The sequence below is a fragment of the Dasypus novemcinctus genome, chromosome 12 (assembly GCF_030445035.2).
Source record: "Dasypus novemcinctus isolate mDasNov1 chromosome 12, mDasNov1.1.hap2, whole genome shotgun sequence".
Taxonomy (NCBI): Eukaryota; Metazoa; Chordata; class Mammalia; order Cingulata; family Dasypodidae; genus Dasypus; species Dasypus novemcinctus.
This window is the reverse complement of record NC_080684.1, coordinates 32,750,665-32,771,814: the sequence shown is the minus strand read 5'-3', so window position 1 is coordinate 32,771,814 and position 21,150 is coordinate 32,750,665. Positions and strand designations below refer to the sequence as shown.

The following is a 21,150-nucleotide window of genomic DNA, read 5'->3' as shown; positions in this document are numbered from 1 at the left end:
AGAGCCAATTACGCCGCGGAGCTTCTAGTGCATGTAGACCCTTCCGCTCCAGTTGCGGCACAGATGGCCCACCAGCTCCTGGGTGCTGTAGTTTTCTTGGCATCCGAAAGGCCCGGGTCTTCGCGTTAGCCCTCACCGCCCCGCCCCCCGCCGCTTCCCCTCCGTCAGTGCGCATGGCCACGGCCTCAAGGTACATGGGGAGGAGACATGGAAGTAAGGAGGCGGGACCATATAAAAACAAAACAGCAACAAAAACCCTTCAGCTTGGGAAGCGCCCGCGGAGGAGACTGCTCCTCCCAGGAGGCGGTGCGACCAGCCAGGGCGAACCACGCGGAGGGTTGTGGGGTGGATAGCTCCCCTCCCGATGGAAACTCATGGAGTAGGGTGGGCGGGGGGACTCCATATCCCAGCATGCCCCGCGGCGGGCCCTACCGGCCGCGACTCCGGGCTTGGCCCGGGCCCTAGCTCGTCGGCGGTGTCTTGGGGCGCGTGGAGGCTGCAGTTACGGTGGAGCCCGCAGGGACGGAGGAGGGAATGAGTGAAGAGGAGCAGGGCTCCGGCACTACCACGGGCTGCGGGCTGCCCAGGTAAGCCGTCTTGTATTGATCCTAGAAGGTGAAGAGTGTCGCGGTGCGGAGGGGGTAGCGGCGCGGCCCCAGCATGCACCTGGCCTGAGGGTTGTTCCCGGTAAGCACTGGGGCAGTGGGCAGTGGTTCCTGGCATGAATCGGGGCAGTGGCCACTGTCTCCAGCTCTAAATAATTTGATGTTGGCCCGATTCCCAGATGGCACTGGGGCGCTGGGCTTTATGTCCCCGACATTCAGTGCATTTGGTGGGTACTGGGTTCCCAGCCTGCACTGTGGGAGGGGACATGCATTTCCAAACTGCACTGGGATACAGAATCTCCCGCCTTAACTGAGACAGGAACAGTGCATTCCTCGCCTACCGTGGGGCAGTGGACTTAGCTTTCCCTGCCTGCACTTCTGCGTTTCATTGAACCCAGGCAGTGGTTGCTGTACTGTCCAGGGATTTCTGGACCCTGTGTCCCCACAATGTACCTGGGTCTGGTATGGCAGTACTTACTTGGCCAGGTGCGTGGAGGGAGGAGAGGTGTGATGTGGGTCTGTGCACCTCCTCCCAGTATAGAGCAAATGCTGGCCGCCAACCCGGGCAAGACCCCGATCAGCCTTCTGCAGGAGTATGGGACCAGAATAGGGAAGACGCCCGTGTACGACCTTCTCAAAGCCGAGGGCCAAGCCCACCAGCCTAATTTCACCTTCCGGGTCACCGTTGGCGACACCAGCTGCACTGGTGAGAAAGGCTTGGGCAGCCTGGCTGGGGTGTGCATTCACAGGGTCCCATGGCCTTGTTTCTTGGAGTCACTTTCCAGTCCTTTTCTCCAAGCCTAGTGAGGAAAGGAGAAATTTTGGACAAGAAGTCACTGACTGGCTTGGGAAAACGGGGCTTGAAGGGGTGGGGTAGGACTTAGAGAGTTCGAGGAGGGTGCAGGACTGCTATGGTGATCTGACAGATCCTCATCACACTTGAGGAAAATGTAAGAGGAGGGAAACCTAAATTTCAGTAAGGATCTGAGGGGAGGAAGTGCCATTTAATCTTAAACTTCACTGTTACCCAGTCATGTCGGAGGTAGTACCCCCATATTGAATATGAGAAAACAGGCTTGGAGAGATGAAGTGACTTGTGTAAGATCACAAACCTAAGAAGTGACAGAGCTGGGTTTTGACCCCAGAGCCTACCCTCTTTCTGTTTTTCCACCTATTTTGATTTGAGGGTAAAGAAAGGGCTTTCCAGAGGAAAGGCAGGCAGAAAAAGAATCTCCACCCAAGGTGTTTGAGCTTAGGAGAAGTTCTGCCTGGCATAGCTTGACTCGATTGGGGAGCTAATGGATGGATAAAGGCCCTTCCTTCCAGCAATTAGTGTAACACTTCCAGTCTTTGGCACAGGGAGCCTAGTAGGAGGGGTTTGGTTGACGTCCTCTCGCTGTGAGGAGAGAGGTTGTGGGATGCTGATTTCTCTTCTGTCCCTCCAGTGACCTCCAGTATTGCCCACACCCCCTCTCTCAGGTCAGGGCCCCAGCAAGAAGGCAGCCAAGCACAAGGCAGCTGAGGTGGCCCTCAAACACCTCAAAGGGGGGAGCATGCTGGAGCCGGCCCTGGAAGACAGCAGGTGAGGGAGGAACAGCTGAGGCATCCTAGAGGCCTTGTTCCCCACCCTTTCTGCCCAGTAGGCTACCCTGCCCTGGCCTTTACTTGAGAATTTTCTCTAGACCCAAACAGGATATTTCCAGGGCTTCTGCTGCTGTGAAGGATTCTGGGGGGAGTAGCCCAACCCCACTAGGGGTTATGGCCTTGGTTTGGGACCTGGGTTAGGGAGGGAGAAGGGTGGAAGCTGAAGCTGAAGATAGTTACTCCCCAACCTGCCTCTTCTTTCTAGCAAGATGACCGTCCTCTTCTATGCGCAGGTTGGAGTTTGTTGCTTCCAGGGTCCTTGGGTAGGAAGAGATCCACCTCCCCCTTTCCCAGTCCTTTTGATCTAGTCTTTGGCAGCCAAGGATGCCAAGTGGAAGAACTGTTGGCTGAGCTTCCCTGAGTGGCTCAAGTGGGAAGGTGCTCTCTTAGGGGATGGGCAGGTCAAGAGGACATGTATCCTTCACCCTCTATCCCTCCAACACATGGGTGTGAATCAAAGGCTCCCTTCCCCTCGGGAAGTTCTTTTTCTCCCTTAGACTCTTCACTGCCTGAGGACGTTCCAGTTCTCACTGCTGTGGTTACTACTACTCCTGTTTCATCTGCTGTCCCCACAAGGTATCTTGTGTCCCCTTGCTGTCTGAGGTGGGGAGGAAGGGGTCCTGGCTCCTGGCCCCTTAACCCTTGGTCTTACGCTGGTCAGGCATGAGGAGGTCTGAGAGTAAACAGGATGGAATAGCTGGGGACCAGAGCTTGGAGAGTTTGCACTACTGGTAAGCTTTTGGGACAGGAGGTAATTTGTGATGTTTAAATGGTCATGTGGATGATATTGGACCATGTATAAGGGTTTCTTCTGGATTAGCTACATGCTGGCTCCATGTTTGAGTCCTATCAGATGCTTCCAGGAACTGAATATTCAGCTCCTCTCCCCGTCTCCTGGTGAGATAGTGCCTGAGTGTACCAGAATCTAAATGGGGCTGAGACATAGAGAAAGCCTCCTTCAGTGGGAGGGGCAAGCAGGCTAGAGCTTGGACAGCCAACTGCCTGCCTCATGGGGAATAGGGAGAAGATAGTGAAGGAAACCAAAGCAGTAGTTAGGACTTGGCTTATGGGCAGCCACAGAAGCAACCATCCCCCTCAGCTTCGGCCCTGGGTTTTTTCCTTCAGGAGCCCCCCCATGGAGGTGCAGCCCCCAGTCTCCCCTCAGCAGTCTGAGTGCAACCCTGTTGGCGCTCTGCAGGTGTGCTCCCATCCTCATTTCCTTTGCATGCCTGCCTTCCCTGAACCAGGGCCATGAGAGAAGGTTATGTGTGCTTATTGGTGGGGGGAGGAGGTTGCCTTGTGTAGAAGGCTTTTTGCACACCCTTTATCTCTCCTCTAACCTAGAGCCTGAGGCTCCTGGGGTGTGAGGGAGAGTGAATGGATACCAGCATGGATATGGGGGACTCTTTCTTTACTCAGCCTTGTGCACCCATTTCTTTACCTCTCCCAAGGAGCTGGTGGTACAGAAAGGCTGGCGGTTGCCTGAGTACACGGTGACCCAAGAGTCCGGGCCAGCCCACCGCAAAGAGTTTACCATGACCTGCCGAGTGGAGCGTTTCATAGAGATTGGTAACTGGGTAGAAAAGGGTTCTTACAGCTTCTGTCCCCCAGCCCCAGGGCAGCCCCTAGTCTTACTCTGCTATACCCCCAGCTTTCCTTGCTGCCCAGGGCCTGGCTCAGTTCCTTCCTCCCAGCTCCTTCCTTCTCCTCTGTCTTTGCTCCTCTCTTCTGTTTGACCAGGCTCTTGGGTACACGGGTGGGTCCTGAGCTCCCCTTTCCAATGGACACTGTCCTCAGGGGACCCTCAATCCAAGTATGTGCTGGGTGGGAAGCATGGAAAGTACTGGTCCTGTTGGGACTCAACCCAACAACCCCTCCCCACATGCAGGCAGTGGCACTTCCAAAAAGCTGGCAAAGCGTAATGCAGCGGCCAAAATGCTGCTTCGAGTGCACACAGTGCCTCTGGATGCCCGGGATGGGAACGAGGCAGAGCCTGATGATGATCACTTCTCCATTGTGAGTGGCTTGTGTGGGTCAGTAAGCCTCTCCAGTCCCAGGCCTGCTCCTGCTCCTACCAGACCCAGGGTTCCTTGGGCCCCCTCTCCGTTGAGTGCTGTGGGGAAACTGGTCTGGACTGAGGAAGGCTCCTGGCCATTTGGTCTGGTAGTTAGTGGGGACCATCCAGGGACTGACAGGGGATGCAAGCTGGAGGAAACATTAGTTGGGCTTTTCTCTCCTTGGATATTTAGTGTCTAAATGCTTAGGTCCCACAGCCTTTGGCTGCATCTTTCTCATTGTCCCCATCTTGTCAGGGTGTGAGTTCTCGCCTAGATGGACTTCGGAACCGGGGCCCAGGCTGCACCTGGGATTCTCTGCGAAATTCCATGGGAGAGAAGATCCTGTCCCTTCGCAGCTGCTCCCTGGGCTCCCTAGGTGCCCTGGGTCCTGCCTGCTGCAGTGTCCTCAGTGAGCTTTCTGAGGAGCAGGCCTTCCATGTCAGCTATCTGGATATTGGTATGGCTGGTTGGGGGGGTCCAGGGGCTGGGGACCGGACCAGAACAAGTATGGACGGTGTAAGGGGGTTGGGAGGGGATGAGTTTATAATGTAAACGCTCTCCACCCTGGTGCTGCCTCCCTGCCCAACACTTCTTCCCTCTTCTCTCTTGTCTCCAGAGGAGTTGAGCCTGAGTGGGCTCTGCCAGTGCCTGGTGGAACTGTCCACACAGCCGGCCACCGTGTGTCACGGCTCTGCAACCACCAGGGAGGCTGCCCGTGGTGAGGCTGCTCGCCGTGCTCTGCAGTACCTCAAGATCATGGCGGGCAGCAAGTAAAACCCCAGCTGGACTCAGGATGTGCAGGCTTTGCTCCCTGCTCCTGCAAGTCCCCTTGCCTATGCATCTGTGCCCTGCTCTGGTACCCTCTGGAGGTGCCATTTCTACCTCTGACACAGACTGCCTGCCTTGAGGCTGAGGAGGGCACAGGGCAAGCAGCCAGGGACCACAGGGCCTCAGTGTGCCCAGAATCTGTCATTTTATTGGTGATGACGAGTAGAATGAAATCAGAGCTCTCTGCTAGAGCTCAGAATAAACATGCTGCTCCTTAGATTCTTAAACCCTGGTCTTTCTGTTTCCCTGAGTAACAGGACCATCTAGCACCAGATTACTTCCTCTGTTGTTTTCCTTTTGATCCTTTGGTGTGAACCACACTTCCCCATTGAACATAACCCCATGCTTTTCTTCCTGGGTGGAGCAGCCTCTGGGAACCCGTCAGCTGCATTCCTGGAGAGCTGGATTTGGTGCACATGAAGGGACAGTGGTTCTTGCCCTGTGGTTCCCTCCCAGCCCTTTCAAGTCTCACATGGACACATGGATTCAGAAGCCAGACATCTTTATTTGGGGAAGACATGGCACTTTGGGGTGTGGGCCTTGCATGCAGACACATCAGATGACGTGTCACTTCTTCCCAAAGCGTTGAGGGGCAGCCAAGCTCCAGAACTGGGAGCTCAGCCCCACCCCAGCTCTGGGACTCAGCCGATTGTTGCTCCAGGACCCTGGGGTATTTCTGCCAAACCTTAGGAGAGACTAGTTCTCAGATGCAAATCCTTTCAGTCCCCACCCTTCTGTAGCCCCCTCCTCTTCCTTTGTCTCCTGCCCATCCCATCCCAGCCCCTGCCCTGCCCAAGTGTCTCTTTTAGACTCACCTCTGGGGCTGAAACAGGAAGGATGGGCTCCGGCCTGGTCTCTGCATGGCCTGAAGCAGGGAGCGCCAGAGTGACCCAAGGGTCTGGACGTCCTGCCGTAGGTGGAGTCCATTGTCTTCCTCCTGTGGCAAGGGGGCATCAGGAAAGGAAGATGGGCAAATGCCCAGGATACTCAGGTCACAAGAAGGGAGTGGCTTTCCAGAGGCAAGCTCTAGGAGTCTGAGAAGCCCTTTCCTCAGCTGTGAGGATCCAATGAAGACCTTGGCAGAGTATTTGAATCTAGAGCACAAGCCTCAAGTTGAGGTAGGGGGATAAGGGGGTGGGGTGGGGTGGGGTGCTCACTTACCACAAGGATCTCGTCTTCTCTACCCCAGCCCCTAGGTCCTTCACCATGGCCGCAGTCTGTTACTAACAGCAGCAACGCCAGCAGTGCGGCTGCCCGCCTAGAAGCCATGCTGCCCTCTGCCTTCCTGCAGCCACACCGCCTCTTATACCTGCAGTCCCCGTCCCCCCCGCCCACAGCAGCCCGAGGGGAGTCTAGAGCTGGCAGTGGAAATGCACGGCTCCATCAAGAGCCGCCTGGGATCCCCCTCCCATGGCCCCCTGGGAACATCCTGCTCTCAGCTCCAGGCCCCCAGCCCCTAAGCCTGGAGTAAGAGACTTTATTAGATGCATAAATCCTGTCTCCCGAGCTCAAGAAACATCATTAATTGCAAATGCTTTGTCAGAGCCATGCCCTGGGGGCCCTTATAAGAACCCCCAATCCCTCAACAGGTCGGGGAGCTCCAATTAATCACCTCTCTTTTCCTAACTTTTGGAATAAAGCATAGAAAATCCTATCGGGGGCGCTTGGTGTTATGTTCTGGAATGGGGGGGGGAGAGAGAGGAGTTGGGAGGTGAGGCCCATCCTGGCCCCTCCCCTAGCAGGTCGGCAGGATGGCTCACCATTTAACGCCCCTGGAATCACTACCCTGAGGTTTGCCTGTGGGTAGAGAAGCGAGATACAGAAGGAAGGACTAAAGGGTTTTGGAACCCCCGAAGTAGGGGGTGGCTTCAACTTTGTAGACAGGCCCCCATCTCAACTAGAGAATACTGCTTAGGACCTGCGTCCTCGCTCTTTCTCTACAGCCGAAGCACTGCTGCCACCCTGTGGTCACAGCCCCTTAACTGCCAGGTCCAGCCATTTCCTTTTTTCTAGAATAGAGCTCTCTGAAGGAGAAATCTAGGTGGGGAGGGTAGACCCAAGGCCCTGACTCCAAGGAGTCCCAGAATCATTGAAGAGCAGTGAGAGGATACTGTGGGGTTAGATTATCATTTTGTTCCACCTCCGACTACCACAGCTTTTGCTGGGCTCTGGCTCTGACATATTGGGGTAGGAGATTAGGAATCCTGCCTTTGGAAAAATCAGAATCACTACTTCTCAGGAAGGGGTCCATCCAAGCTGCACCTTCATCCAGTATCCTGTCTTCAGCACTAGAATCCTGTCCTCGTCATTCCCTCCAGTGTGGTTCTCTAGCCTGTACTGGAGAGGGCCCATGACATACAGGGCCTTGAATAGGCCTTATCTGGGCATGCTAACCTCTAAACCTGTTTCCTCACCTAAACTATGGGAACATTGAAAGGAGCTACTTTCTAGGACTACTGTGAGCATTAACTGACTTTTTGTAATCCACAGAGCAAGTGTCCTCAAAATGTTAGCTGTGATTATCCTTGTATACCCCAGTCCCAGGGAACTTACCATCTCCTGAGACAGTCTTTGGTCAGTTTTATCCTGGTGCCGAGCTGGCTTCAGTCTCCCTGTGGCTCCACCAAGGTCTTAGTTTGCCCCATCTTGTCACACACAACGTCTTTTCTCTTTTTCATGTGTATAAGCCCTTTTATGTGTTTCAAGATAGATTTCATTCTTCCATTTTCTAGTCTTTATGGCTCCAGAGAAACATCCCCCTTTCAAATAAGGCAACTAGAAATGAACTTTACTTTGGATATGTAGGTTAGGGCAGGTTTAGTTCTGGAGGTTCTAGATACTGCATTATTTGGTTGGTTAGTTGCCCCCCACTCCCAATGGCTCCCTCATTGTTGCTCGCTGTGTATGCTCATTGTCTCTGCTCGTCTTCCTTAGGAGACACCAGAAACGGAATCTGGGACCTCCCATGTGGTAAATGGGTGCCCAACCCCTCAAGCCACATCCACCCCCCCCCCCCCCGCATTTTTATTAATGCAGCCTAAGCTAAGGTGAACTTTTTCCACGGGTAGATGGTCCTGTGTGGAAGTGGATCCTGATATCACACATCTGGTCCTTGCCTTTTCTTGTTTGACAGAGGTAAAAAGGAGCAGGCTGCAAGGATGGGTGGGGCACAGGAATAAGTGCTCTGGGGTGGGGTCAGACAGAACCTCAGTCTTAATCAGAGCTCTTGCTCTTCACTATGGAACTTGGGTAAATGTCTTAAACCTCGGTTCAACCATAAAATGAGGCAACTGCACTTGTTATCAAGAGGTTGTCGTGAATGACCAACTTAATGACTTAAAACATTCTAATACTCCATCTAGCACAGTGCAGGCATTCAATAACTTGTTACCAACCTGCTGCTTCTCCTTTATTTTTCTGATAACTAATTATAAGTGGATCTGAGCTGAGGCTGCATTCAGAAAGGGGATGGTCTAGCTGGCTTCCCATGTCCAGGATGGAGGTGAGTCATGCTCTCCTTTGGTTAGATATTGGATTGGGTTAATTCTGGTAACTTGGTAAACTCGGCTTTGGTATTTGGTTTCCAGCAACTTTCTTTCTTAACCTTCTCTAGATCTCCATGTAATACAGATTACAACACAAAGACCACCACTGCCTTTCCCTCTCTCCTTAGGAGGCTCAGGCTTCCTATTTGTGCCAAGTTTCTTAAATCGTTTCTATGCTATTGGGAAATGCTCCAAGGTATCTGCTATCTCTTTGGTCATTTTTTTTTTTTTTTTAAGATTTTATTTATTTTTATTCACCTCACCCCACCCCACCCCACCCCACCCCACCCCGGCCCTGGTTGTCTGCTCTCTGTGTCTATTTGCTGCATCTTCTTTGTCCGCTTCTGTTGTTGTCAGTGGCACGGGAATCTGTGTTTCTTTTCAGTGCGTCATCTTGCTGTGTCAGCTCTCCGTGTGTGCGGCACCATTCCTGGGCAGGCTGCACTTTCTTTCGTGCTGTCGGCTCTCCTTACGGGGCGCACTCCTTGTGGATGGGGCTACCCTATGCGGGGGATACCCCTGCGTGGCACGGCACTCCTTGTGTGCATCAGCACTGCCCATGGGCCAGCTCCACACGGGTCCAGGAGGCCCGGGGTTTGAACCGCGGACCTCCCATGTGGTAGGCGGATGCCCTAACCACTGGGCCAAGTCCGCTTCCCCTCTTTGGTGATATTTTTAAGGCTGGTTCAAGGTGCTCACTTGTGATGATAATCATAAAGGAATACACAGGTGCAAGAAATTGTGATTTCTCGTATACCACCTCCTTACTCCCTGTGGTCCCTGATATTACCTGTGAACTACCTTTTACTTGTTTCTGAATGAACTCCACCTCTTGTTTCCAGACCAACTTACTCCCCACATCCCTAGAACTCATTCAAGCTTCACTTTCCATGTCTATATAGAGCCCCTTCTCTCAGTCAGGATGGAAGCTTCTTGAGGATAGGGCTTGCTTTTGCTGTTGTTGTTGGGAGAGGGTGGGGAAAGAAACTGAACTGAGATATGAAGCCACTTTTTTTCAGACACTGTCCCATCTCCTGATACACATGAAACACACTAAGTTCTCTGGTGATTGCTCCCAAGATGCTCAGAGGCTCCTTGTTTCCAGGCAGTTCACAGTTCTAAGCTATGGTTCCCATGCTGTCTGTCATGTTACATAGTTTATATAAATCATTCACCTTTTCTAGGCTGTCTTCCCTATATAATAAGTAGAGATAAGAATCCCTGCTTCTTCTGTCCTTAGAAATGGGAGAGGGAGGAAGATCACAGAGATGAAAGCCCAATGATTTCCCAGAAAGAGTGGACAATGGGGCCGGTGGATCAGTCTTGAAGCATCAGACATGAGAGGTTCTCTTGACAGTTTAATGTTACATTTGCAGCATAAATAAGGCACAATATATGTCAGGGCAAGGGAGGGAGAGAGAAGGCATGGCTAGGGGGATAACTGCTAAGTGGCAAGGGGGAAGGAAGATTAGGGAGAATAGAGTGAAAGCCCCTGCCTCAGCCCTGTCCCGGGAGATTGTGAGAGCCTGCTCACAGGGATCATGCTGACTTGGGTGGAGGAGAAGGGAAACGATGGTTTTGTAACAAAATAGCCTGTAGCTCTGTCCTCCCAACCATCAAAGTCACCGTTGGGGAATGGAGAGACCCAGACCCAGACCCAGAGGAGTTCCTTGATGAGATGGAGAGGTGTTGCTACATGTCAAAGATATACAGATGAACAGAGATATAATCATAGATACACACTGCTTTCTTTTAAACAGATACTATGTTAGGATGCTGCAGCTTTCACTGTTTGGGCTGAAGGTTTATCTCCTCCCAGCCTGAAAAGTGTGTGTATGAGAGGAATAGGACAGCTAAAGCTCCAGCTGGTCCTAAATGTAACAACACGGAGTAACTAGTCTGCAAGGGCACAAGCCCTGTCCAGACTGACCCAGGGAGAGGTTTTAAGGACAAAAATAGAAGGAAGATAAACCTAGATTTTGAGATGAACAATGTGGTGGTGGTGGTTGTTTTAATGGAAGTGGAGGGATGGGCTTGGAGGAAATGGAGAAATATCTTAGTGCTAAGGCAGAGGATGGCATTTAACATATCCTTGACACCCTAGAATTTCCCAGCTTGCCCCTAGGGCAACGGTTCTCAAACTTTACAGTGCATTAGAATCACTTGGAGTACTTGTTACAACCCACCCCCAGCCTTTCTGATCCTGTAGGCCTGGGATGGGGCCTGAGAATTTGCATTTCAAACAAGTTCCCAGATGTGAGTAATGCTAATGCTGCTGGTCAGTGGACCACAATCTGAGATCTACTGCCTAAGGTACTGCTGGTGAACTGCTGCTCAGAGCCACTTGAAGCAGAAACACCACTCACCAGTAGCTGATGCTGGTGAGATATCCCTGTGCTATCAGCTCCCCATTAAAAAAATACAAACTTGCATCTACAAAGGACATAAGCTGTCTTAACCTGCCCTATTCTCCTCAACCTTTTCGCATTCTGGGGTAGGATTTTTACCCCAAAGAGAGTCAACTGAACTGGTGCAGAGGGTGGGAATGTTGGCCAGCAGCCACCTATGTGCATTCCTGCTGGGTCAACACTCTGGGGTGGGTGGGTGGGGATTTCTATCTATGTATGTGTGGAAACAGAAACAGAGAAATTAGTTATATATTATGAGAGGGATGATTAGGGTTGTGGGAGGCTGTAGGAGGATGAAGGGCCTCTAATCTGCCTTAGGATCCTCTCCCGTTTTTACCTCTCCCCTCCTACAATCAAAAGTCTAAGGAAAGCAGACAGCATATCAACAAAGGCATATGTGATATAGCTAGAAGGACTGGAATCTAAACAGATTGGGTTATGAAATTTTTAAAAAAGTAATATATTTCCTTCTTGTGTATACAATGTACAATATTAATGGAAAATAATGATGGAAGGGAGTTAGGAGTTAGGAAAGAAAAGGAGGAAAATTTGGTGGGGGAGAGCTGTTTCAGGGGCTAGCACCTTTAAGGAACCTCTCTCAGTGTGGAGCAGGGGAGTCTCAGAAATGTCAGGAAGAATTTTTTGGTGTCTCCTTGTTGGATCAAGCTGAAGATGGGGCATCATTATAGCTAAACACCCCACCATCTGGATGCGAAGTGCTGGGTGGCAGTGAATCAAGTAAGGAGCCAAGAACAACAGAACAGGGGCAGGGAAGGCAACAAGGTGAGGTTCAGTTAGCTCAACTTCTCTTTTACCGCCACCTATACAGCATATGACCAGTGCGGTTAGGACCAAGGGAAAGAGTGAAGACCAAAGGAGGCCAGATTTGGGGTATAATACCAACAGGTAAAGGTTAAAAAAAGAAGGTACCACTCTTCTAGTACTCCCTGGCACTATGGGAGGCTTTCTCAGACTTCAACTCTAAGCAAGCTTTCTTTTAAGGGAATGGTGCAGAAAGTCTGCAGACCAAAAGACTTGTCTCTTACCCTTTCTCTATGGCCTTGGGTATTTAGAGTGAGGTGGGAGGCCTGAGTCCTGTATTCACTTGGAAGAGTCCCAAGACATTCACACTTCCAGCTACTTTCTTAAAGTCTCCTCCTTAGGCCTCCAGAATGGCCAGGGCCTTTAGGAAGAACTTAATGATACCTTCCATGATGTTTGTTTTTCTGGTCCAGATGAATCTGGAAGGCAAAGATCATGGGAGAATGACTACATGGCTGTCAGCAGTAGCAAGGAAAGTGAAGTTCCCCTTGACTATATAAGAGAAGTTTCAGGGTAAGCAATTATTCTGCCTTAGAAACTGAGGACTAACTAAAAGATTGTCTGGAGTGTGCTATCCTGCCCCCTCCTCATTTCACTGCTGCTTTATTACTAAGGTTCTGGCAGTGCCCGTTACTCAGCTCCCAATACTTAAACTTCCCACTAATGGAAACGAGATAAGGATTCAAAGAATTAGACTTGGGGGCTGAAACACTAAATAAGACCCTCTACATAAATTAGCCATCCCAACACAGGAGCAGGATGACAGGCTTCAAACCTCCAAGTCCAAGCAGTGCGGCAGGGTATGTGTACAGTGACAAATTGATTCTGATCTTTACAAAATGAAGAGGGAAGAAAAACAGTTAAGGATCTTATGAAGGTGCCTCAGGAGCCATGAGCTCAGGCAAAGCTGCTAATGGGAAATCAAGACAATAAACAATGAAACAAAACTCTAAAGCAGAAGAAAATCCCAGGGAACAGCTGTCTAAAGTAGAAGACCTGAGCACAAGTTCTGGCTGTGAATTCTTAAAGGCAAGTCAAGTCCCCGGAGGCGGTAACCTGCATGCTGACCATCTGCCATGACATTTGCTGTTCTGAATCACCTCAGGGACTCTTGTTCCTGCTGGGTCCCTGGTAGAGGAAAATGAAAAAATGTTTTCTCTCCTTTCTCTTTACCAGGTGTGGCTTGTTCACCACTGGATCTGAAAAGCAGGAGGGAAAATTTAAAAGAAATGCAGAACGTGTCACCTGACTGGTTCACCAGTATTTCACTCTGAGGATACAGCTTAGAACATTTTCTCATTCTCTTATTATAGCCATTTTTGGAACACAAAATAAAAGAACCTGGCAGTTATTGTGTATGTATGTTTAAGATGGATGTAGGAGAGATGGAGAAAGGAAGGACATTCTTGGCTTGGGCAGATGGTAGAAGATGGCTCCGGGACAAATGGAAGGGTTCAAATGAAGAACTGACCTATCTATCCATGGGCCTCTAGCACTGGATTGCTTCCAATGGCCCTGGTAGAAATTGCATATTTCAGAGCCAAGGGAAATTGAGAAGTGGGAACAAGAGGTTCATGAGAGATGAATTTCTCCCCCTGCAACTCAACTTTTTAATTCTGAATGGCTGGTTAGGGCTCTTCTACTGAAATTAGTTACTGTATCCTCCCTTTCTCCTGTCTTCCCCTACACAATCTTAAACTCAAGAAAACCCACCCAGGACCTTGGCTATGATGACTTAAGAGTCCTGGGGCTTAAAGTGTGGAGAAGAAATGCACTTTAGGGACAGAGAGCTGAAAGGAGTTGAAGAGACTCTGCAGGGTTAGAAGATAATGGCTAGGCTAGGAGCCTGGTGAAAGAGAATGATGGGCATTTGTGAATCCAAGACCCTAGCTCAGAAAAGAGGTGTGAGGTTGAAAAGGGAGTGCATAGGGTCCCCTACATAAGGGTCTCCTGAGAGCTGCATCTGAACTAGTTAGAGAAGAGAGACAGAGGCTATAAGGTGAAGAGGGAGGGCAGCAGCAGAAAGATGACCAAAAGGAGTGTGTATACTTTGGCCAGTAAACCATTATAAAACAGAAAAGGATCAATCCCCAAAACTAATGGAACTAGCTTTGAACTACATTGTTCCTTTCTGCCCTGATTATTAGAACTAAAGGAGGATTGAAGTGGGGAGGGGACAAGGATCAGTCAGTCAGATCACTGGCTCTTTCCCTTTTCACTACCAAGCAATGTCTAATAATATAAGGCACAAGATGAGGTTGCCATGGCTTGGTGGGGAGGTGGAAAAGACCCCAGTACTAGACTATGTAAGGTCAGGAGACCAAAGGAGATACCCATATAGCTCTGAAAAGAGATGAAAAGGACTGCATTGGAACTCTTGGGGTTTTCTTCCTTTCCTTCTTCCTGTTTGATTTGTTTGTTCGGCCAGTGGGGAAAAGGAATAAAGTTTGTGAAAGAGCTGGAATCAAAGGTAACCTCAGATTCTCCGTAAGTGAATGTTTTAACTAGAATTTAAGAAGGGGAAAAAGGATCAACAAGCAGCTATGGGGAGACAAAGTCCTGAGTCCATAGGGTGGCTGGTGATGGGTCAGTGGGTGATATGCTACCAAATCTAGCCTCCCTCTACATAGCAGGAAGTGGCATGCTTGTAGGAACAGAAAGTAACAGCCACAGCTTAGTGGGAAGAGAGGGAACTGAGAAACCCCAAACCTAAGAAGTGCAAGGGTTAGTGTTAAAAGAGACAGGTACACGTGCATGGGGCGGAGGTGATTGTTCGGACCATTGGAAAAGGACTTTGGCTGTGGGTCCATCAGAAATCCCACACTTGGGGGGATGATCTATGTGGCTCTGGGGCTGGGAGGCCCCTAGTTCAGGTGTCAAACATACATGACCATCTGGCTGAAAAGAAAAGCCCACATCTGTCCATTACTCACAGCACAAAATTTCCCCCCATTTTCCCATGTCCAAGGCAGATGGGACGGGATAAGATGACATCTCTTGGCTCTTGGGTGGGTGAGCTCTGGCTGGGAACCTCTCCACCAGGGGAGGCATCATCTGCCCGCAGACTGGGACTGTGGGGTCATGATCACATGCGACTGTATTGGCATGCTCAGTTCTGTCCTTTGGCTGGCCATCTGAGTGAGGACCGAAGTGGCCACAGCTTCAGCTGCAGAGCGAACACTGAGGCCATTGCTAGGGGCTGTTGCTGAGCTGTGCTGAATCACAGGGGCTGGAGAACCCGTCGGCTCTGAGCTTTCCTTGGGGCTTTCTGCCAGGAAGGAGGGCAAAGAGCAGAGATCAAGTGGTTAGAAATCAGAATGGGGAAAAAGGTAGGACTACCTTTTGCCATAATTCTAATGGACTTCAAAGGAAACTGACACCCAAACTGTCTTTTTTGGAAACCCTTATAAACCCAAACTGTCTTTTTTAAAACAAACAAACAAACAAAAAACCCTTATAATCCTGGCTTCCAAGCCATGAAAGGGCTAGGAAATGAGCTGCGAGAAGGGAACCAAGAACTAGGCCAAAATTAACCTATCTCTAATAAAATGAACCCCCCACATGTTAATTACCCTGCCCGGCTTCTAGGTCTTCACATAGTTCATTACCCCTATTAGGAATAGTTGTCTTCTTTTCATGTCTTTGAAGGTGATCTAAAAGATAGCTCTTTTTAGTTATCTTCTCTGATTAATTACCAAAGGAACTGAGTTATTCCATTATTTTTTATGTTCCTTTAGCAAGTTGCATGACTGGTAAGTTGGATAAATATCAAGCTACAATCAAATGATGTTACATAGAGTCAATCCTTGACCAAGATTTGATTTACACTACAGCCTTTCCTTTGAATAGGTCTGTTAGACCCTCCTGTCAATTTACTAGGCATTAATGATTTAAAACATTTATTATGAGGTATGTCATTCCACCTACAGTGTCAATAACATACAACTATCTGAGCTGCATAGAGATAACTTCAGTTAGCTCAAGTCAAGGAGTTTTATTAAACATCATATAACCTCTATGGCTGCTTAAAAAAGAGATGTGTAGAATAAGGGAGAATTTCCAAGGTGGTTGTATTTTTGACCTCTTGATGAGTGCCTGAATCTTCTTTAAGGATTCTATTATTATGTCCTCTGTGAAGCTTTCTTTGTTACTCTAAGGCAATGAACTGTTTCACCCTTTGTGCTTTATTAAGATCATACATTCATTTATTCATCAAATATTTACTGATCATTCCATATGCCACACTCAGGTATGCAAAGAATAAAATGAAACCATGTCCTCAGGAAGCTCCCAGTCTAGAAGCTCTTTGGGATATCTGTACTTACCTCAATCACTGGTTTACATGTTTATCTACCCATAACTCTATGAGTCTCTTGGGGGTAGGAACAGTATCTTATTTGTCTTGGTACTCATTTTGTTTTAAGTATCCACCATAATGTCTATATGACACAACAGGAACCAAATACATCTTTGCTGTAACAAATATGTAAAGTTTAATGGACTGACTACCTGTCAGAATTCTTGTAGGCATGGAGAAGAACATTTATGATACATAAACCACGCACTGACAAATACTCATCCTTGCTCTCCTAGGTCCATCAACAGGATTTGCTATAGTAGATTGCTAAACTTTTTGCAATGCTTTCGTCTCTTGTTTTCCAAAACACCACACTCAACTACTCAGAGCTGGTTTTCCTTCCACCTTTCTAGTTGCTCATTTACAGTCTCTTTTGTGGGTTCCTTTTCATTGCTCTGACCCCTAAATGTTAGAGTACTCCAGGGCTCAGTCCTGGGACTTTTAATCTTTTTCTATCTATATTTCTCCCTGAGGGAATTCATCCAGTTTCATGGTTTTTTAAAAAAACTAACTATATGCTGCTTACTCCCAAAGTAATATCTTCAGCCTTCCTTTGAACTGTGGACCCATATAACCAACTGCCCATTTGACATTTCCACTTGCATATCTAATAGGCTTCCTAAACTCAACTATCTAAAAACTGAGTTCCTGATATACCACCCAAACCATTTCCTCCTACATTTTCCCCCATCTCCATTAATGGCAACTCTGTTCCTGCAGTTGCTCAGGCCAATAATTTTGGTGCAATTTTTTATCCTTATCTTTCTCATATATATTGTCCCATCTGGCCTGCCATCAAATCCTGTCACTCTAATTTCAAAATATATCCTGAATTCAACTACTTTTCACCACTTTAACTACCACCATTCTGTCCAAGGCACCTTCATCTCTTGTCTATATTACTGCAACAGCCTCCTAAGTGAACTGATTCTACCCTTGTACTCTAATAGTAACCATGTTCAAATACAAGTCAAATTAGTCATGTCACTCCTCTGCTGAAAACCTTTTAGTGGCACCCAATGTAAAGTAAAAGTTGAGATCTTCACTATGACTGAGTAGGTCCTACATGAAATGCTCCTATTACCACCCCTACCTCATCTCCAACTACTCTCCATCCTCAATTTTCTCTACCTCAGCAACACTAGGCTCTCTGTTGTTCCCGGAGAGAATCAGGCACACTCCCACTTTGGACCTCTGTATTTGCTATTTCTCCTGCCTATAGTATACTTTCTTCCATATAAACTGCAAAGGCAGTCTCCTTGCTGCGTTTAGTCTTTATTCAAGAGCCATCTCATCTAAAATTTTAATCCCACTGCCAATATTTCATATTCTCCTTCCCTGTTTTATCTTTTCTTCCAAGCATTTATTATCTAACATATAACATATTTTATTATTTATCTTGTTTATTGTCTGCCTCTCCTAATAAAATATAAGTTTCTCAAGGGCAAGAACTTTAATCTGTTTGGTTTCTACTATATCTTCAGCAAGTCAAACAATACCTGACACAGAATAGATGTTCACTAAATATCTGTTTAATTAATATGCCCTGAAGTACATATTAAAAGTTAAAATTTAAACACAGATATTTAAAATTGGTGATATGATTACTCTTTTTCTATGGGAACACATCTTCTCTGCAATGAAAGAGACATTGAGTAGAAAATATTCAATATATCAAAATTTGATAGCCAACATTTCTATGAATTTATTCAATTTGCAAAGGATAACTAGTATATATCAACTTGTACTTAAGCCTATGAGCAAATCATTCAGTCATTTAAATTTCAGAACTGTGCTTGTCCTGATCACAACTCTGTGACCATATCTTTTTTTTTAGTTTTAATTTTTATTATTTATTATTTGAGTTACCAGGTCTGGGGACTGAACCTGGGAAGTGGGAAGCCAGCGTTTAACCACTGAACCACATCAGCTCCCCTGAGTTGGTTTTTTCATTTGTTTGCTTATTGTTTGTTTTTTTAATAGGAGGCACCAGGAGCTCCCATGTGGGAAGTAGGAGCTCAACTGCTTGAGCCACATCCACTCATCTTTTTTTTAATCAATATTTTATGTGTAAAAATAGACTACAAACCGAAAATGACATCAGCCTATCATTAGAAAGACAAAATACAAAAAATCCTAGTGCTTAACAAATCCAATGCTTTTGTATCACCTGCTGTTTACATCCTCTCTAGGCCAAGATAGTGTCTTTGGAATCAGAAAGAACTAGAAATGAACTTGGCTCTGCTACTTTACTAGCTGTGTAACTTTGAGTGACCTGAGTGCAGCTTTCTCATTGATAAATGGAGGTAATATCTATTTTATGAGAGAAATGGGAAGATGGTAGAGTGCCTAACACAAAGTAGGCACCCAACAAATACTGTGACCCTTTACCCCAACTATGATAGAGAATTAGGATAACTATTTTGTTCTCAAAAAGCTTTTTTTTTTTTTTTTTTTTGGTAGGACTTGTTGTTCCACAAAGGCTGCTCACTCATTAGTCTGAACTCCCCAGAATATTCAGGATGGAGTTATAAAATGATAAACATTTGAGACACTCAGTACTTACAGTTTACTAACTTTCTGAACCTGTGTAGGTTGAGAGCCACTCACCTAAATAGCCTTGGGTCTTTTTCTGTAGTGCAGTGACTGGGCAGTCTTTATGAGCTAACAGCAGCTGCTTCAACTGAGCCACCTCATTGCGTAGTAATGTGACTTCATTCTGAGGAGGGTAGGAAGAAAAGAGTATCAAGAAAATTCATCCTCCACTCTTGGACCCACAGTGGCTGTCCTCAAAGTAAGGACAGAATGCAGCCTGGATTCCTTCCCCTGAATCTAGGAAAGGCTCCTGATTTAGCAAGGCTTCAGATAGCCCAGGGCCATTATGATCATGAATTCAAGGACAGAAACTGCTTACAGCAAAAATTAGAGGTCTTTAATAGAAAATTAATACTATTAGGATGAATATCATTATACCAAAATTAAATATGTATATGCCCTTTGACTAAGAAAGCTTACTCCTGGGAAACGGACTTTGGCCCAGTGGTTAGGGCGTCCGTCTACCATATGGGAGGTCCGCGGTTCAAACCCCGGGCCTCCTTGACCCGTGTGGAGCTGGCCATGCGCAGCGCTGATGCGCGCAAGGAGTGCCGTGCCACGCAAGGGTGTGCCCCGCGTGGGGGAGCCCCACGCGCAAGGAGTGCGCCCCGTAAGGAGAGCCGCCCAGCGTGAAAAGAAAGAGCAGCCTGCCCAGGAATGGCGCCGCCCACACTTCCCGTGCCGCTGACGACAACAGAAGCGGACAAAGAAACAAGACACAGCAAACAGACACCAAGAACAGACAACCAGGGGAGGGGGGGAAATTAAATAAATAAATAAATCTTTAAAAAAAAAAAAAAAAAAAAAAAGAAAGCTTACTCCTATGAACCTACTTAATAGAATTATCTACTAAAGTACATACAGTATTTGTTACGAAACTGCTGTTCTAGCAAAAATTTAGAAACAATAGAATTATCCTTATTTATACCTTATAGTATAACAACACTACAGAATGTACTCCTATATATAGCTATTAGAAAGAATTAGATCTCTAGATACATGGCTAGAGCTCCAGGAGATACTGTTAACCCATTTATGTTTAAAACAAACCCGAAATTCTTCCCTGATGCCCCCATAAAAACTATTAAACACACACACATACACATATATAGGGGGAAGAGAAAAGGGACTGGGAAAGGCAGACTGAAGATGGTCTCTGTTTTTATTCTAAACTTCCATATATATATATATTTTTACAATTGGCACATATTCATGTAATACTTTTGAAATGAAATATTTTAACAAATAATCAAAAGAGGGAAAATATTTTCAAGAGAATGTTTGGATTATAATTGCTCTATTTTTGTTTCTTTCTTTTCTTTCTTTTTTAAAGACCCAGAGGAAAGAGGCTCCTTTAGACCTTGGAATTAAGTATTAAACTGCATTATCTGGGGTGAAAGCATTTCCTTTTGGGTGTTTCAAGATCCCACCCAAATTCTGTTGCTGATTTAAAAGAGTTCCCCAAGATACCTAATGTGATTAATTTCATTTAAATGGGTCTATGGATGACTCATTTTAGTAGCAGATTTGGGGTTGCTTAGTGTCTTTCCCACTCCCTAGGGAAGAGATTTCAACTCTTGACTGTCAAGAGATTCTTTCTGCCTTTTGCCTGACACATTTTCTGAATCTGTTCTAATTAGAGAATTACCATCTTCTATATAATGTAATTTTTTTTTTCTGATTTAATCCCACTTTTCAGATTCAATCCCAATAATCATCTAGGACCCACTTACACTCAGCTGAATGTTCTGGGAAGTGAGTTCTTCTGCTTTCTTCTCTAGAGAGGATACCCACAGCTTCCGCTTCTGGCGGCAACGGGAGGCTGCAGCCCGGTTGCGCTCCAAAAAGCGCTGCCGCCGCTCATCTGGATCTTCATCCACAGTGCGCCGCCTTCGTCCCCCAGTACTAGGGGTGGGCTGGGCTGGTGAAACCTGTTATCCAGGGGAAAAAAGTTACTGGATGGGAAGTTCAATCTTTTCCAAATTAAATCTTTTGTCGGTTAGACTAGTAAACTCTGGTTAAAGGATGTACCATTCCCTGGGAACCACAGCAGTCTCAAATTACTATGTCCCTTAGCTTCTCTTTTGTAGTAGTTCCTGATTCTGTCTCTCACTTCTTTCCAGTCTTCTCATTCCCATACTTAGGCAAATCATAGTTCATGTGAAGACTGATTATTTCTGAGACAGAAAGACAAAATGAAACTAGGATCATTTTTTACTTCTTAATAATAGGGAATCTTGAAGTCCAGGAAATCAGAATTGGGGGAAGGGTGTCAGAAGAACTTTTAGG

The 21,150-nt window shown here is 47.2% G+C and overlaps 3 protein-coding genes across 16 annotated transcripts in view; 1 reads left to right on the top strand and 2 right to left on the bottom strand.

Moving 5' to 3' along the window:
• Nucleotides 1-33: 33 nt before the first annotated feature.
• TARBP2 (TARBP2 subunit of RISC loading complex) lies at nucleotides 34-5,361 on the top strand. 3 transcript variants are annotated; one of them, XM_004467460.5, is made up of 9 exons: nucleotides 34-587; nucleotides 1,142-1,311; nucleotides 2,085-2,187; nucleotides 2,730-2,825; nucleotides 3,375-3,447; nucleotides 3,701-3,818; nucleotides 4,138-4,265; nucleotides 4,562-4,763; nucleotides 4,923-5,361. In XM_004467460.5, exons 1-9 carry the CDS (start codon nucleotides 535-537, stop codon nucleotides 5,078-5,080), a joined length of 1,101 nt encoding a protein of 366 aa, XP_004467517.1. In that variant the 5' UTR covers nucleotides 34-534; the 3' UTR covers nucleotides 5,081-5,361. The 3 variants fall into 3 exon arrangements, with proteins under 3 accessions (XP_004467517.1, XP_058164115.1, XP_071074967.1); XM_071218866.1 differs by lacking the exon at nucleotides 34-587 and adding an exon at nucleotides 704-832; XM_058308132.2 differs by lacking the exon at nucleotides 2,085-2,187 and having other exon boundaries at nucleotides 37-587; nucleotides 2,747-2,825.
• Nucleotides 5,362-5,619: 258 nt separating this feature from the next.
• Nucleotides 5,620-6,541, bottom strand: NPFF (neuropeptide FF-amide peptide precursor). The gene is made up of 3 exons (XM_058308134.2): nucleotides 6,296-6,541; nucleotides 5,950-6,071; nucleotides 5,620-5,819 (listed from the first exon to the last, which is right to left on the bottom strand). The coding sequence occupies exons 1-3, from the start codon at nucleotides 6,401-6,403 to the stop codon at nucleotides 5,702-5,704; spliced, it is 348 nt and encodes a 115-aa protein (XP_058164117.1). The 5' UTR covers nucleotides 6,404-6,541; the 3' UTR covers nucleotides 5,620-5,701.
• Nucleotides 6,542-10,024: 3,483 nt separating this feature from the next.
• LOC101410655 (cyclic AMP-dependent transcription factor ATF-7) overlaps nucleotides 10,025-21,150 on the bottom strand; it is an 87,968-nt gene continuing 76,842 nt past the window's right edge. For 11 of the 12 annotated variants that reach the window (XM_058308109.2, XM_071218863.1, XM_058308106.2 and 8 more), the window contains 3 exons: nucleotides 20,595-20,792; nucleotides 18,877-18,985; nucleotides 10,025-15,177 (listed from right to left, as the gene is read on the bottom strand). In XM_058308109.2, coding sequence (XP_058164092.1) covers nucleotides 14,960-15,177; nucleotides 18,877-18,985; nucleotides 20,595-20,792 — 525 coding nt within the window. In that variant the 3' untranslated portion in view covers nucleotides 10,025-14,959. Of the gene's footprint in view, nucleotides 15,178-17,711; nucleotides 17,901-18,876; nucleotides 18,986-20,594; nucleotides 20,793-21,150 lie in introns of those variants that run through there. The other variant, XM_071218859.1, reaches the window with a different exon arrangement.